General features: G+C 52.9%; 1 protein-coding gene across 2 annotated transcripts in view; it reads left to right on the top strand.

Annotated features, from left to right (window-relative positions):
- RNF213 (ring finger protein 213) overlaps nucleotides 1–16,180 on the top strand; it is a 44,762-nt gene extending 28,582 nt beyond the window's left edge. For both annotated transcript variants that reach the window (XM_014259410.2, XM_088065458.1), the window contains exons 36-66: nucleotides 314–453; nucleotides 871–1,025; nucleotides 1,354–1,566; nucleotides 1,943–2,124; nucleotides 2,786–2,906; nucleotides 3,004–3,104; nucleotides 3,354–3,533; nucleotides 3,871–4,034; nucleotides 4,121–4,232; nucleotides 4,856–4,970; nucleotides 5,861–6,071; nucleotides 6,725–6,915; nucleotides 7,171–7,299; nucleotides 7,492–7,602; nucleotides 7,832–8,074; nucleotides 8,607–8,688; nucleotides 9,241–9,275; nucleotides 9,586–9,680; nucleotides 9,999–10,158; nucleotides 10,460–10,640; nucleotides 11,375–11,469; nucleotides 11,758–12,009; nucleotides 12,213–12,345; nucleotides 12,941–13,024; nucleotides 13,273–13,453; nucleotides 13,548–13,749; nucleotides 13,835–13,912; nucleotides 14,195–14,392; nucleotides 14,650–14,739; nucleotides 14,897–15,075; nucleotides 15,611–16,180. In XM_014259410.2, coding sequence (XP_014114885.2) covers nucleotides 314–453; nucleotides 871–1,025; nucleotides 1,354–1,566; nucleotides 1,943–2,124; nucleotides 2,786–2,906; nucleotides 3,004–3,104; nucleotides 3,354–3,533; nucleotides 3,871–4,034; nucleotides 4,121–4,232; nucleotides 4,856–4,970; nucleotides 5,861–6,071; nucleotides 6,725–6,915; nucleotides 7,171–7,299; nucleotides 7,492–7,602; nucleotides 7,832–8,074; nucleotides 8,607–8,688; nucleotides 9,241–9,275; nucleotides 9,586–9,680; nucleotides 9,999–10,158; nucleotides 10,460–10,640; nucleotides 11,375–11,469; nucleotides 11,758–12,009; nucleotides 12,213–12,345; nucleotides 12,941–13,024; nucleotides 13,273–13,453; nucleotides 13,548–13,749; nucleotides 13,835–13,912; nucleotides 14,195–14,392; nucleotides 14,650–14,739; nucleotides 14,897–15,075; nucleotides 15,611–15,764 — 4,567 coding nt within the window. In that variant the 3' untranslated portion in view covers nucleotides 15,765–16,180. The remainder of the gene's footprint in view (nucleotides 1–313; nucleotides 454–870; nucleotides 1,026–1,353; nucleotides 1,567–1,942; nucleotides 2,125–2,785; nucleotides 2,907–3,003; nucleotides 3,105–3,353; nucleotides 3,534–3,870; nucleotides 4,035–4,120; nucleotides 4,233–4,855; nucleotides 4,971–5,860; nucleotides 6,072–6,724; nucleotides 6,916–7,170; nucleotides 7,300–7,491; nucleotides 7,603–7,831; nucleotides 8,075–8,606; nucleotides 8,689–9,240; nucleotides 9,276–9,585; nucleotides 9,681–9,998; nucleotides 10,159–10,459; nucleotides 10,641–11,374; nucleotides 11,470–11,757; nucleotides 12,010–12,212; nucleotides 12,346–12,940; nucleotides 13,025–13,272; nucleotides 13,454–13,547; nucleotides 13,750–13,834; nucleotides 13,913–14,194; nucleotides 14,393–14,649; nucleotides 14,740–14,896; nucleotides 15,076–15,610) is intronic.
- Nucleotides 16,181–16,199: the final 19 nt, after the last annotated feature.

Genomic DNA, 16,199 nt, shown 5'->3' on the forward strand with positions numbered 1-16,199 from the left:
CTCTAATCCTCCACGAGGGCAGCAGGGCACTGCTCACAGTTCAGTCTGTTCTTCCTGCCTGGCCCTGAGTGCTCCTGGGCTTTGCTCCCTGGCCCTTGGCATGTTCCCCCTCCTCAGCCAGCCCCTGCAGCCGTGCCCAGGGAATGCTGCCTGAGGAAGGGCCAGCTGGCAGGGTGAGCCACATCAGAGTCCTGCACTTCCCTCCCCTCCTCTCTCCCCTCCTAGGGTTGCTTTCTGCAGCTTCTCACCTCTGTTGTCTGCACTGTGCTTCCCAGACAAAAGCCTGCTGCATTAATGACCTTTTCACCCCCAGCCCTCAGCCAGAGATAATCCTGGTGCAGAACAACATGATGGTATCTGCTGATGCTGGGAATAAGATGCCCTTCAGCTGGAGGATAAAGGAGTACCTGGAAGAGATGTGGTTGGAGGCTCAGTACATCCAAAACACTGAAGGTGAGAGCCTGGCTCCAGCACCTCCATCCACTGCCCTGTGAGCTCTGGTTTGTCACTGCTGTGCCCCTCCTGGCACTGGAGTCACCCTCAGTCCCTCTGTGCTCCTGGGAGCCAGCAGAGTTCTGTGCAGGCAGCTTTTCTTTGTGCTTCTCACCATTCATCTTCCTCACCTATTCTGTGCCCTTGCATTCAAAATGCTGTGGAGCAGCCAAGAGTTAATGACAAGGTGAGATTCCAGAAATAGGACACCAGTGCTGGGCTGACAAGGCCTGGCCTGAGTCCCTCCTCAGTGCCCTGGATGAGGGGAGTGCTGGATGTATCAGTGATTAATGAGGTGTCAGTGTCTCTAGGATAGATGCTGTGTCAAAGCCAGCTTCCTCCCAGTATCCAGCTTTTCTCTGCATCCTCATTTTCCAGGCCATGCTGAGAAGTTTGTGGAATACTTCCAGAAAACTGCCCTGGGAAAATTCATCTCTGCTCTGACTGAGGGAGAAAGGCAGATGCTCTTCCAGTGCTACATCACAGACTTCATTGTCTTGACCATCGGTGTGTCCTCCCAGGAGGAGCTGCAGGTCAGGGGCTGGAGCAGGGGCTGGAAACCCTTTGGGTGGGGAGGAGAGCATGATGCCTGTGAGTGTGTCCTTCTGAGTCAGTCCTGCCTTGGGGAAAATGCTCCTCTGAGACAGCCCAACAGCAGGGGAGCCCCAGAGCAGAGCCCTGCACACTGAGTGGCTGCTGGGGTTACTCAGAGCAGCAGCCCCTGTATAAACTGACACATTAAAGGCTGTCTTTGTAGGGAGGCGACTCTCATGTTTCTGAGAATTTTGCCAGGATTTCCAGTACAAAATGAATTCTAAAAGTAGTTTCTCCCCTTTGGTTTTGTGTTTCCCACCCCTGCAGTGTCTGCGTGTGGCGTTCATGTCCTGCGTTGAGCAGTGGGTGGCAGAGTCCCCCTGGAGAGAGGAGCTGGTGCCCTCCCTGCCCTGGGCCCACCTGGCACACAACCAGTTCAAGAGCCGGCTGCAGAACTTCTCCAGGATCCTGGCTGTGTTCCCCCGTGTGACTGGCTGCCTCCTGAGCCAGCCAGCGTGCAGAGTTCCACGCCCAGAGATGGTAGAGTCACTGCCAGGCGTTTTGTGCCCCTCAGCCCTGGCAGGGAGCTCTGCCTGCACTGGATTAGCTGCTCTTCAGTCTCCTTTGGATTTCAGCAGCAGCAGAGGGGGAAGCACAGGCTCAGGTTCCTCAGAACTGGGAATGATCTGCTGTGTTGTTATTGCTACAAGCAGGTTTTAAAATAGATTGCCCTGCTTTTGCATTAGTTAATAGGACGTGCTAACGAGCCAAGCCACAAACATGAGAACTGCAGAGCTTTAGAGGATCAAGTAGGAGATGATTCAGTAGAACACGTGCTGTAGCAAGCCAGACTGAGAGCCCACGGTCTGTAAACAATTCTGAAATGTTGTGTTCCCTTGGTCCTGTGTGTGTGCAGGTTCAGGACGTGCTGGCTGCAATGGGGTGTGCTGAGGAGCTGGAGAACCAGGTGCAGACAGCCCCCCCTGAGCTGTGGCTGCAGAGAGTGAAGAACCTCCACATGCCCATTGAATTCCTGTGCAAAGAGGAGGGTGCCCAGCGCAGGGGGAGCCATTGCCATCAGCTGCTGAGGGAGCTCAAGTAAGTACTGGGCTCTGCTCACAGCCCTGCTCTTTGCCTGGCAGTTCACTGGGGCATTGGAGCAGCCTGAAGCTCTTGTGGTGCTGCTTTTCTCAGGCTTTGCAAACCTTTCCAGGTCCCTGCTGGGTTCAATTACATACCAAGCAGCAAGAACCACATTTTTTTTTCCTCTCATCTCCTGCAGATTCTCTAAATCTGGCAGTATCATCTGGTGCATTCCATCTGGGTTCAGGGGTTATTTAAAACTCTCCTCAGGTTCCTGTTAACCAGCAGAGTCTCCCCACTTCATCCTGTGTGCACAAGGACCCAAGAGATGGGGAATTTCACTGCATCTTGTGTTTTGGAAGAAAGCCCAGAGCGCTACCCCAGTTTCTCACAGACCTTGTTTCGTTATTTGAAGTGAAGAAAGTGTACCTAATTGCAATTGGTATTTTAAATGTTTTTGCCATAGGAGTTAGAGGTGTGAGAAGGTGTGTGCAGTGGTGCTGGTCCTGCTGCAGTGCTGCCTCCAGGCCAGGCCCCAGGGTTAAGTGCCAGAATGTCACAAAAATCCCTTAGGGAAGGCAAAGGGTAAAGCAGAGAAGTGCAGGAATGCTGTGGAGGGAGCAGCAGCGAGGTGTGAGGCTGGCCTGCAGTGGTGGCAGCGTGCTCTCCTCCCCAGAGCCTGCTGGAGCCGCGTGTTCGCCATGGCGCTCTTTGTGGAACACGTCTTCCTTGGCATCCACACCCTCATGCCGGAATTCAAGGGCTTGGTGAGGAAATACACTTTGCTTCTTGCCAAGGTGAGCAAAGCTGTGATTTCACCTCTTCCCTGATGGTGGGGATTCTGGTCTCAGATGCTGTAGCTGAGTCTCTGGGCTTTGTCCTTTCCCCCTGCAGTGTTTCCAGCACGATTCAGACATGAAATCCCATCCAACCTTTGTTGCAGTGATGACAGTGCTGTGCCAGTGCAAGAACGAGGTCAGCAGCAGGCTCTACAGGTACTGACACTGGGACAGGGGCCAGCAGGGGCATTGCCTGCGTTGCCAGCACACCCCTGGCAGTGCTGCCTGGGGTGCAGTGAAAGCCAGAGGAAGAGCAGTGACCCTGTTTGGTTCTGCATCCTGAGCAGTGAGCCAGCCTTGTCTTGCACTGTCTGCTCCTGGTCCAGCTGCAGCTGAACATCTTGGTGGAGGTTTTTGGGGAGGCAGCACGGAAGAGCTGTGTTCATTGCTGTTTCTGGATTCCAGGCATGGTCTGGAGCCGTGTCCCATCTGCCTGGGAGAGCCAAAGGACCCCATCTGCCTGCCCTGCAACCACGTGTTCTGCCACAAGTGCATCAGCACGTGGCTGGTGCCAGCACAGATGCACTGTCCCTACTGCAGGGTTGCCACAGAGGATGTGGAGTTAGCTGTCTCTGAGGAGCTCAGGTACTCCAGCCACCCTCTCCAAGGTGGGAGCCTTGGGTGGGGAGGCTTTGTGAGGAAATCCTCAATCCGAGGTGGTCAACATGAGCAGGGTGAGAGGTGAACTCTGCTTCATCCCTCTGGAACTGAACAGCCTGTTCTGTTCTGTTGTATCCAAAAAAAGGGGAAAGCTGCCTCGGCCTCTGTAAAAACACGCAAATCATAGAATGGTTTGGGTTGGAAGGGACCTTAAGGATCATCTCATTGGGAAGCTGGAAAAGTATCTCCCTTTGGTGACTTTTTCCTGTGTGTGCTTGATTCCTCCGTGGTTTAAGAGGTTCTGTGTTTGTTCCCTTCCCAGGGCTGCCATAGCCAAGAACGCCCTGTTCCGGCAGAGGTGCAATAACTTCTTCATCGACGTGGTCACCAGCATGTGCTTCAAGGACAACGAGCCCCCTGACCCACAGGTGATCCAGGCACTCCTGAATCTGCTCTTTGTTCACAGAAGCCCTGTGAAAGACTCAGGTGAGCTCCCCTCACCCTGGCACTCAGCCTTACAGAGCTGAGTCTGTCACCACCTTCTCTCACCTGCCAACCCTGTCCTTGCCCAGTGTCCACAGATCACCCTGCTGTCTACACCAAATTCCTGTCCCCGTTTAATGATGAGGTGGATGAAACTCCCATCATCCGCTCCGTGATGCTGAAGCTGCTCCTGAAGTACAGGTGAGGGAGGTTAGGCCAGGGCCAGGCTCTGTTCCTCATCAAACCTCATTGCTCTCCTCACCTCATGAGTTTCACTGAACCTGAATCCCTTTGCATTAGTCGTGCAACCGGGCTGGCTTGCATGGAGCTTGTGCTGCAGGGTGAGCAGCCTGTGCAATTTTACCTGGCTGTTCCTCACTAGCCCTGTGCTGAGGTGGATGCCTGGGTGCTGCAAGGTGGATCAGTTGCTCTGATCTAGGTCAGCAAAGCAAAACTCCTCGTTCACAGAGGTTTAATCAGGACTGATCTTATGTCTGCTCCACAGAGCTCCCCATTCCCACAGCCCTTGCAGCCTCCCTTTGCAGGCAGGGCACAGAAGCCCCTTCTCAGGTGTGACCACCTCCTAAATCAGGTGCCTTTTGCCCTGGAAGTGCTCATGGAGCACTGCTGGTGATCAAAGCCTGGCTCAGGCTGTGAAGCCAAACATCACCTGCAAAAACCAGCACAAGAGCTTTTCCAGCTTGCAGCTGGATCCAGAGTGACCCCAGCTGTCACACAGCCAGCTGTGGGAGCTCTGCTCTGGAGCAGGAGCAGTCCTGTCAGTGTGGCAGCTGTGTGTGTAAGGGTGTCTCTCTCTCCTGTAGCTTCAATGAAGTGAAAGATGAAGTGCAGCGTTACCTGTCTCAGGTGGAGCACAACGAGCTCCTAGAGAAAAATGACAAAAAAGAGCTCTACTTGCTTTTTGTCAACTGCTTGGAGGTAAGAGCTGGGCCATCAAACTCTTGCAGTTTCATGAGTAAAAAAAAGCTAAGAACAGAAACCCTTCTGCAATTCTAGGTGTGTTTCTTGTGTATGTAACTATTTTTTCCAACTAGAAAGCCCAAAAGGAGTTGATATCAAATCACCTGGTCAGAATTTGTTCTCAGGAATGAGCCTTGTTTATCAAGGAAAGGCTTGTGTGTCTTTGCAGTGTTACATAAATTCTTTCCCTTGGACAAATGTCTGAGTCTTAAAACTCAAACTCCAGCACAGGAGTGCAGTAGCCCAGTGCTGAACTTCTTGTCTCCACAGACACTTAAATTATTGTGCAGAACTTAAATTACTTTACCTTTTGGATTGCTCCCTTTCCTCCCCTTGCATAGTTTTCAGGGCTTTGGACAATCTGAAACAAAAGTGACAGCAGGGGAGAGGTTTTATTACTTGCAGTTGTTTTTAAAAAACAATTGTAGTTAAAATCACCCTTTGTGTTCTTGATGAGGGACAGACAGGTAGAGCTTGGCCTCTTGGAACATGGAATGTGTGTTATTCACAGCCTGCTCCTGCCTCTTGCTCAGCTCCAAGCTTGGGGAATGTGGGACAGCTGGGGCCCATCCTGAAAATGGTGTTTGGTGACATGGCAGAGCTTTAGGATGAGGGGACACTGGAGGTGGGGTGGAGGGTCAGGGGTGGTTTGGAGCGTCAGGGGTGGTTTGGAGGGTCAGGGATGGTTTGCTGTGCTCGTGGCAGGGTGGGCTGAGGGTCAGGGATGGTTTTGGAGGGGAGGGTCAGGGGTGGTTTGCTGTGCTCGTGACAGGGTGGGTGCCCTGGGGACACAGGGGTGGCTGAGTGAGGTGGCTCTGCCACTCACCAGTGCTCCGGCCTCTCTCTAGGATTCCATGTGTGAAAAGTCAGAGGACAGCCTGGGATATGGGCATGGAAGCAGTCTGCCTGAGGACAGAGCCTTTCCAGAGAACTACCTGCCAGGCAGCAGCAGAGAGGCTCCCCAGGAATCCTCTGTGCAATACCTGCAGGCCGTGGCCAAGGTGCGCCTGTGGCTGAGCAGGGCTGCAGAGCTGATCTTCGACCTTCAGCAGCACACGAGTGAGTCTGATTGTCCTGCTGCCAGGTGGAAGTGCTGGATGCAGAGCAAAGCCAGCAGGGCAGCTGGGCTGGACACAGTCAGTGTGCCCTGTGCTCTGCTGGGACCCGTTGTGGTGCATGGCCAAGAACGAGAGCAGCAGCTCCCTTTTCCCTTGGGGGTGTCAGGCAGGGGCTGTCCCCTGTGCCAGTGTTAGAAGTGCTCTGTAACTGGAAGCCAGGCTGTGCTGGTGACCCCAGTGCAGTTACATGGCACTTACACCTATGGAAGGAGATTTACTTTATCCTCCTGATGCTAACAGTGAGATTTATTTAGAGCCCACTAAATTGAACTTTAAAGCATAAATGCTGCTTCAGACCCAGGGCTGCTGTAAGGGTTATTGTTTTATATGAATGAGAGCTCTGCACAGCTAGAAGGGATTAAGAGTTTATACTGACGAGTTTATATCTTCCCTGTTGAAGAAATGAATCATTGTCTGGAATCTGGCTGAGGAAATGCTCCAGACAACACCTGAGGAGGGGAAGGCTCTGAAGTTCTTCTGTGTAATTACACAGTACTAAAAAAGGGACTTGGTGCTACAGCTGGGGCAGACAGAGAAGTTTTACAAGGTGGGATGTACTTTTGCCTGTGTTTTAACCTCTTTTTTCCCCTCCAGAGCCAGAGCAGATAAAGGAGAAGCAGCATTACCTGAAGAATGTGGAGAAGTTCTGCAGCCTCTCTGGGAATGACTGGCACCGTGTGTACCTGGTCAGGAGGATTGCCAGCCAGCACGGGATGGAGTTTGCTCAGAAGTTGGTCACAGAGCCACGGTTCAGCTGGGTGTTCCCAGCAGAAATTCTGCAACAGGTAGAGAACAGGCATCTCCTGGTGATGGTTCTGGTCTCCTCTTTGCCTTCTCTTTGTGCTGCTTTGGGGTGTTCCTACTGCTGTGTGGCTCTTGGGGGACAGGCCAGAGAGGTTGGGAGTGGTGTTGGGCTCTCTGGTGGATGGAGTCTCTCCTGGTGCTCTGGGGAGACTGAAATGCGTGGGAGGAAGAGGAGATCCTGCCTCCTGCAGCTGTGTTATTGTCCCCAGTGCTCTGCATGGCCGTTTCCTTGGCAGGTACAGCACAGCCAGGCCAACCACATCGACCGGTACCTGGTGTGTGGGGAGCGCTACCGGGCCCTGCGCGACGCCGTGGGACGAGCCATGATGGAGGGCACGGCCCAGGGGCTGCTCCAGGCCGAGGAGGTACAGCCCAGGGCTCCCTCCAGACCCCTCTGGATGGCTCCAGCTCCCTCGTGTCCCCGTGGGCAGTGTCTGTTCCCATGGAGGTCACTGGGGCTTGTGCTCAAGGACGTTTTCTTTGCTCTCCCACCTGCACATCGCTGTAGCTGGGGCAGCTCTGGCCTGTCCCCTGCCACATCCTTGGTTCTTCCCCAGGCCCCCAGCAGCACCCCAGCTCTGGAATCTGCTCACCTGCTCCTGGCCATCTTCCGAGAGGTCACTGCCCTGTACGGTGCCGGGGATCCGAGCCTTCATCCCAAGCCACAGGTAGGACACTCCCCTCTGGCAGCTCGTGACAAACCTTCGTGGGTAAGGATGAAGGGGATCTGCATTGGTGGTGGAGGAGTTTTTGCTCCTGTGTCCCAGCTGGGGTGATGGCCCGAGCTGAGCAGGCCGGGGAGGCTGGAGCAGGGTAACCCAGTGTGGGAAGCAGCTGCTCTTTGCTTGTGTGGGCAGTATCCTGATGGCTTGAGCTCTTTCAAATCTGTGCTTTCAGCAAACAGACGTGATGACTGAGTTCATCCAGAGCTCCCAAGTGCTGAATTCCCTTGAGCTGAGACTCCTTGCAGTTGCCCTGGTGAGGAACTCCCTGCCTGGCCTGGCTGTGGAGGCGCAGGGCTGTGGGCAGCACGGAGCCCTGGTGGAGGTGGCTGTGCACGTGGCTGCTGTGCTGCTGTGTGGGCACAGCCCTGTCCTGCAGCCCCTCAGGAACCTGGCCTTCCAGCCACACAGCATGCAGGTGAGGACACAGAGCCCTTCAGCACATCCCTGCTTCTGGCCTGTGCCTGCTGGATCCTCTGTTGGACCTTTCAGTGCTCCAGCTCGCTGTTTGAGCTGTGAAACACTGAGGGGTGGTTATTTCAGTGCTGTTGGGGTTAATTAGCACACCAGGCTCTGGCCTGGGATCTTTTCAAGGCACCTCCATCCTGAGTAGTACGAAGCAAATACCTTTGGTGGTATTTGGGTGAGCAAGGCTGAGAGGCAGTGTGCTGCCTGCTCAGAGAGCACTGGCTCCTGGCCCAGGGGAGGGAGCTGCTGCTCGTGCACCGAGCAGTGCAGGATGTCTGCAGGGTGCACGTGCAAGTCTTAACAATACTGACAGTTCTAAGAGTGGATTTTCAAAAGTGAATTTGAAAGTCTTTGTCACCTGCCTGACCTCTGCTCTCAGATGTCTCTTGTTCCCCGGTGTGAGCAGAGCAGCAGTGAGTGACTGCTGCAGGACAGAGCTGTTTCACAGATCCAGGTGTGACTTTTCCCCTTTCCCTCCCCAGCACTCCTTTCTGCCCACAATGCCCGAGGACATCATGGCTCAGGCGAGGACCTGGGAGGAACTGGGTGGTCTGCACTGGTATGGTGAGTGCTGCTGGCTGGCTGGGGAAGGAATTCCTTGGCTTTGGAGAATGGAACTGTTCCAAGTGTGAGGACAAACACACTCCTCAGCAGTTATCTGTGGTAAATCCAGATTTGCAGTGACAGTCTGTGTGGGTGATGCACCAAAGAACATCCAGTGGTGTTTAGTCTGCAGCTGTTGGCAGAGCTTGAGGGGGCACAAAGGCAACACAAACAGGGTCTGAGAGGAGCACTCTGCCACCTTCCTGGCCAGCTTTGTCTCTGCTTCCCACAGCTGGACCTCCCTGCAGCTGGGAATGGGGGGTGGGAGCATTCCTGCCCTCAGCAGCAGAATCTGTCAGGCTTTGATTCCTTGTTTCTTAAGGAGAAGCAGCACTGAAAAATTCCTTGGCTTCCTGTGTGGGCTGTCAGTCCTTTGGACTTTGGGATAGTCAGGGCTTTTGATTAGATCTTGAAGCATATTTCTTGCTCCAGAATGATGGTCCCAAGGAAAGGGACCAACAGGGGCTGTATAAATCTGTCTTAGAACACTGTCCTGTTTGTTTCTCTTGACAGAATGTCCCAATGGCCACCTCTGCACTGTGGGAGAGGTAAGAATTTGGCACTGATGGGCATTTAAGCCAACAAACTTTTCAACAATAAACTGTTCTATTTTGTTTACTGGTTTTAATGTTCTGATGCGCAGAGTTCCACTTCTAAACTCGCTATTACCGATCATTCTGTCATTGTAATGTAAAATTCAGAATACCCCTAGCATTTATACCATAGATTGGGAAACATCAGGCAGAGGCCCAGTTTGTAGCAGGGTTTGAATTAACCACTTACAGCTTGGATTTCTGTTTCATTCCCTTTCTCTGCTGGAGAAGCTGTTGGAATTGTGTTCTCCTGTTCTTTTCCCAGTGTGGGCTCCCCATGGAAATGAGCCGCTGTCCCGACTGCGGCGTCCCCATTGGAGGCATCGAGCACAAACCCCTGAAGGGCTTCCAGCTGTCCAGGTGTGCTTTGCTTCAATGCCTTGGCAGTGATAAACCATGTAGGGTTTGCCTGTGCTGCCTTGGGGGCACCAGCCACTTCATGCTGCTCTCTGGAAGGTGCAAGGAAGAGTAATCAGGCAGCAAAACCAAAGAAATTTGCTTTTCTGTGCTTAGAACTGACTGGAAGCCTTCACTCCCCTGTAGCACTTTGAATTGGAGCTTTTATGGCATTCAAAGACATTATGGGTCAAAAAGGCATTGCTGGGTATCAGAGATGTCTTGTGTGGTTTTTGTCAAGGCAAAAAAAACCCAAACAACCATATATGCACTTTCCTACAGGAATCATGAAGACAGAACTCAAACTGGCCACATTCTTGGAGATGTCCAGCACAGAAGAACCCTGGGAATGTCTGACCGGGGCGTGTCCCCCATGGTCTTTGTGCTGCTCCGTTTGCTCACCCACCTCTCAATGCTGCTGGGAGCCTCCAGAGACCCTCAGGTATCTTCCAAAAATGCTTCCAAGAGGTCAGACAAAATGTAGGGAAACCTTTGTATGCTGCTGGTCCTTTTCATCATATGCCAAGTGACCAGGGCAGACTGTCAAGATGTGAGACCCAAATTCCAGGAGGGGTTTTGGTTAATTCTGCACTTCCATGCAGGCACATCCAGCCAGCCCTGCCTTTCTGGGCCCAGGTGCAGGAATCCCACAGATGAGGGTGCCTGGCAGACTGAGCTCTGTGTGCCTTGTGCTTCCCTGGATGTTTTTGGCTGTGCTCAGCTCTTGCCTTTGTTGTCTTTAGTCCCTGGGAAGGATGATCAAGCCAGCAGTGGAGGACGTGGTGAGCTTCCTGCAGCAGCACGTTCAGGAGGACTTGGTACAGCTGACCAGGATTTTGGGGAAAAGTGTGGATGACACCATCAGCATTCTGCATCTCGTGCTCAGCAGCCTCCTGCAGGCCCCCCAGCAGCAGCCAGGCCAGTGTAAGAAAAGCCACCTGCCCTATCACACCTGGGGCTGTGTCTGAAGGGCTGTGGCCATGCACCCACTTTGCTGATAAACCCCTTCCAACAGCAGCAGCTGAGCTGAAGAGGAAAACAGAGAGTTTGAAGCTTGTTTCTTACTGTAGGGAGGGAAGAATTTTTGGTTGTTTGCTTCTTTCAGTCCAATACATGGGGTTTGGTGCAGTCAATAGCTCTGAAAATGAATTATTGACAAAAAAATGTCATGACAGATGGGCAGAGGTCACAGCCCCCGAGCAGGGCTGCTCTCCCAGCACAGCAGCTCGTGCTGTGTGCAATCCCTGTTCTGTGCTGTCTGTCAGTGACTCCCAGAAGTTCTCTGGGAGAAGAGGGATGGCACAGTGGGGTTCCTGGTGGGATCTGGAGTCACTGTGGCACAGAGGCATTTATGTGTAAACACCCCATCTTTGGAGTGTGGGACAGCACCAGTCAGTATTCCAAGCTTGTCACCGATGATGGTCTGACCCTGGACAATCTGTTCAATGTTTCTGGGGCTATGAAGGAGTTGTATAAATGTTCCCCTCATTCACATGAGTGACTGGCTGAAGCTCCTGGAAAGCTGGATCACTGTGTGATGTTTGGGTGTCACTCTCCGGCTGGACCAAGATACTCAGTGAACTTCTAGGACCTGTGAATCTGTGCTTTCTTTTCACTGAAATATTGCAGATGTAAGAGGTGAAATATTCCTGTTGCAGGGCTGGTGCAGTTTGATGATGTTCTCTCCACCAAGGAGAAGAGAAACAAATGGGAAGAAATTGTTGCAAACACAATTATTGTTCCTGAACTGAAGGTGAGAAATCTGCTGTACAGAGTCAGGAGCTGAGCAGTTCAAAACCCACTGGAGGTCTGATGTGCTGTAAATTCTGTGCTACACTTTTCACCTGGCTATTCCTCAAGCCAGCCCATCCATGGCACAGCTGCAGATTAAGGATCAGCCACCTTTATTCTACCTGGGGACCTGGGAGTCTGAGACTGGAGTTGTTCTGGGATGAATTTGTATAGCTGGAAAAGCAGAAATGGCTTAGCTCTGTGGAAGGTGTTTCACAATATCCAATCATTTATTATTTTCTTAATGCAGGATTTGGATAAAAAGCTGCTGAAGTTAAACCGACAAATACAAGAGGATGAGAGAATCTCTTCCAACCCCATAGTGAAAATCGTGTATGGGGACCCAGCTGCATTCCTGTCCCAGCTGCCAGGGGACAGCCACATCCACCACTCCAGGATGTGGAGCTGCCGCAGGAGGGTCTCAGTGGAGAACCTGGGCCACGTTGTGCAGCAGAAGAATGCCAAGGACACCGTCCCTCTCCTCTGCAAGTTCCTGCAGAAGGTGGGGCTGGCACAGGGATCAGAGCCTGGGATTGCCCAGGGCTGAACCACATTGGGATCTTCTTTATTCTCAGTACTTGCTATGATCTTGAGAATGAGCATGGAAGATATTGTTGTCTTTTAAGCATTTGAGAAGTAATTCCATAAAAGTGTTCCCAGCTGTTTAAGCACAGCCTTACCCACAGGCTCCCTTTCCTCTTCCAGGAAGCTGAGCTGAGGCTGGTGAAATTCCTACCAGAGATTCTGGCTCTGCAGAGAGATTTGGTGAGGCAGTTCCAGAACACCACAGAGATCAAACACTGCTCCATCAGGGAATTCCTCAGGGAACCCCACTCAGGTGAGGAGACTCTGCCAAAATTGTAATTAATGAAACAGAAAGTGCTGGACTGTCCAGTTGAAAGTGGAGGGGAAAATTCACCTTTTCCTTTTAACTCTCACCCAAATTAACTGGAGACCTGGATAGAGTTGGAAAAGTTACCAGATGACTTGAAGGGAATTAAGCACAGAAGATTTTTTTATGAGGGGTGGGAGTGCAGTGCAGCAGTGCTTCTGTTGGCATTTTAAGCTCAGCCTTAGAGCAGGGCTTGCCTGAAGAATGGAATAAACGTCCCTCCCTTCCTTTCATGAAGTTTGTGGCAACTCCTTCAATTGCATTTAAGTACAATTACTGATGTTTTTAAGTACTTATGGAAAAGTACATAAAGGCCATGCAGACCAAGGTGGCCAAGACCATCTTTGTGGCCTGGGCCAGGAGCAGACAATAATGGAAAAACAACAAACTGAGCAAGTGATACCTTCAGAAAGGTGTTTGGTGTCTGTTTAGTCTCTTGAGCAGCTGCCTGGAGTTCAGTGCTGTGCTCTGAAGATCCCTTTGTTGGAGAGTTTGACCAGGAAAAGGTGTTTCATGGATTTATCTTTCTGTTGTTTCTCAGATGTGATGAGGGACCTGTTAGAGAGGAGAGTGAATGTGTTTCTGTCTGTCTGGAACAAGCTGAGAAGCTCCCTGGACACCAATGGTGAGCAGCTTCTTTCCCAGCCCTGCTCCTCAAGGTTCCTCCCATCAGTTCCCATATCCTCAGAACTGAGCTTGGCCATTGAATTTTAAGAATCTAGGTACAAGGGGAAGAATTTGTTTCCCTGTTGTAGCGTTCTCACCTGAACTTGTTTCCTTTTTCACCAGACCTTGTTCCCTTGTCCTCAGGCTCGGTAACTCCTGCCCTGGGCCGGCTCTGGGCCTCCTCAAACAACCCTGTCTGTATTTCAGGGGAAATTAAGCTGCCTAAAGGCTACTGTGACGCAGAGCTGAGCCTGGACAGCAGGCTGGAGGTGCTGCTGCCGCGGCGCCAGGGGCTGGGGCTGTGCTCCACGGCCCTGGCCAGTTACCTCATCGGGCTGCACAACGACTTCGTGCACTCCGTCAACAGGCACATCAAGGAGGATGACAGGTGTGCTGCTCTTCTGCTCCTGGGGCTCTGCTGCATCTCCTGCTCCCTCCCTGTCAGCTCTCCCCGCTCCACAGAGGCCCTGTGCTCCCTGCAGGTACCTGATCAGCCCCTCGGAAGTGGCCGACCTGCACCTGATCAGTTACGAGGTGGAGAAGGACCTGATCCCTCTGATCCTGTCCAACTGCCAGTACAGCATGGAGAAGGGAGGGGAGACCTTGCAGGACTTCGATCTGGAGAGGATCCAGCAGCAAGTGGTCAGCAAGTTCCTGCAGGGGAAGCCGCTCATCACGCTGACGGTAGGAGGGGCAGGGGCTGTGCAGCCAGGAGGGCTCTGGGAGCAGCATTCCAGAGCTTCACATCCCTGGCTTTCTCTCCTGCCAGGGAATCCCCACGCTGGTGTACAGACATGACCGGAACTACGAGCAGCTGTTCAGTGATGTCAGGAATAAGCTGGAGCAGGTGGGTTTCTGCACTGCAGGAAGCAGGGCAAGCGTGAAATCCCTGCTTTTCCAAGGGTTTGCTGTCCATCCAAAGGCTCACCTGCTGATTTCTCAGCATGCCTTGGGTACATGCAATCTGGCCTTGTGCTGTCAGTCAGGATTTGCAAAGAAAAGGGAGATAGTTCAGCATTTCAGTTTCCTAAATCTGGGCCTCTCTTGTCTTTCTTCCGTGACTTGAGCGATTTGAACAGAAAAATGAATGGCTCTAAAATAATGTTAACTGTGACTTTGTGGTTTTCAGAGTGCTCTGCCCAGTTCTGTGATGAACATGATCAGTGGGGAGCTGCAGTCCTACAGTGATGTGTGTGATGCTCTGTCCCTCACCGAGATCACCCTGGGCTTCCTGGCCATGGCTGGTGAGAGCGCTGAGATGCTGCTGACTGAATACATCAAGCAAGTTCTGCAGATGGGGGATCAGACAAACCCTCACGTGCTGCAGGTCAGTCCTGAGGGCACAGCTCAGATTCTTACAGGATAAAGTCTGCCCTGCTTTGTGCTAAGCCCAGCCTGTGTGGCAGAGCCCTCTCACTTTCCCACTGCCTGTGGTGATGTCAGAACCTGGATTACTGAGGGCAGATGGGCTCCACCCAGGCAAAGGGGCTGGATGAGCTCCGTGCTGAGCTCTCTCTGGGCAGGGCAGGCTGGGGATGGGCTCCAAGGACATCCCTCACATCCACAGCTGTCCTTCTCTTCCAGGCCCTCAGACGGTGCCAGCTCAGACACAGCATAGCCCTGTGGCAGCTCCTGTGTGCCCACAAATCGGAGCAGCTGCTGCGCCTCGGCAGGGTATGGAACCCCAGCACCTCTGCCCTGCCCTGCTCTGCCCTGCTCTGCCCTGCCCTGCCCTGCCCTGCCCTGCCCTGCTCTGCTCTGCCCTGCCCTGCCCTTCCCGCAGCTGCTCAAATGTGTTATTGGGTTCCTTCTCCCCTCGCTGCATTTTTAGGATCCTTTTGCAGATGTCAGTGCAGACTACAAAGAAGAGCTCACCCCAGAGCTTGCCAAGCTCCTGCACACCTTCCTGGTCCACTCCAGGCTGGAAACCTTCCTGCAGGAGCTCCATGAAATGATCATCCTGAAGCTGAGGCGTGTCCAAGCCGTGGAGGAGTTCAGACCCAAGTGGAGGTAGGAGTTACACACCCAAAGTCACCACAGTTGTTAACTGAAGTTTCTCTGCCTCTGAGCGTGCACACAGTGGGAACTTTGGCTCCTTTGGCTCGTGCCTGTCCTGAGGGCCACGGCCCAGCCTGCAGCATCAGGAATATCCACACTCATTTCTGGCAGATGTCACTTCCACCTCACACAGGCACTCTTGGGGACACTGCTGGAACACACCAGGAGCTGTTTCCAGGGCACAAACACAAACACTTCTGCAGGCACTTGAATAAAATAATAAAACAGAATCACAAAATCATTAAGGTTGGATAAATCCTCCCTGATCATCAAGCCCAGCCTTCAGGGCTGGACACACTCAGTTCTGCAGAGGCACAGCTCATCCCCAGAGCTGTGCCTGTGCTTCCAGCTGGCTGTTTGAACCCTGCTCACTGCACTTACACCTGTTCAGTTGTGGATATCGACTTTGGGTGCTGCGGTGCACTCCTGTTGTGGCACTTGTGCTTTGCTGGGGCCCAGCTGTTAATGCTGTTCTGCTCTCTTCCAGCCTGAAGGAATCGCTCTTGCCCTACCTTTATGCCAAAGACTCAGAATTAGCTCTGGAGCTGGAAGACACATTCCCAGATGGGATTCTTCTGTCTCATGCCACTGGGACCTGGAAAGCAGCTGCTCTCTTCAAGCGGGAGCACAGGGAGAGTTAGGGCAGGACCCTGCCAGGGAATGCCACAACGGCTTCCAGAACTCTGGGCATTTTGTTTGGGGCTTGTTGCTTGTTCTTTGGGTTTGGGGTTGTTGTTTTGACACCTGTTGTGAAGAGGAGAGGGGGCCGTGGAGCAGGACAGTGAAACAGGCCCAACAACTCCGTGTGAACCCTGGATCCTCACAGCCCCAGAGCCACTGGAGGAACATGAAGGACTTTTTTTACAAACCGTGGTGCTGGGGCAGGGCTGTTTCGGGCAGCCTTTCTGTGGGCACGGGGCTGGCAGCACCGCCTCCGGCCCGGCACCTCCCGCTCGGCGGCACCGGGAGCAGCGAGCCCTGGCGGCCGGGGCTCCTTCCCTGCCTTAATCCCGTTCCTTTCTCCCCCTCCCCTTCCCAATAAACTCGTTCAGCTCCCGCTCGCTCCCGGCTCCTTC

Source organism: Pseudopodoces humilis, chromosome 21 (assembly GCF_049639895.1).
Source record: "Pseudopodoces humilis isolate 2021_Gansu_Grassland_sample_001 chromosome 21, ASM4963989v1, whole genome shotgun sequence".
In the NCBI taxonomy this organism is placed as follows: domain Eukaryota; kingdom Metazoa; phylum Chordata; class Aves; order Passeriformes; family Paridae; genus Pseudopodoces; species Pseudopodoces humilis.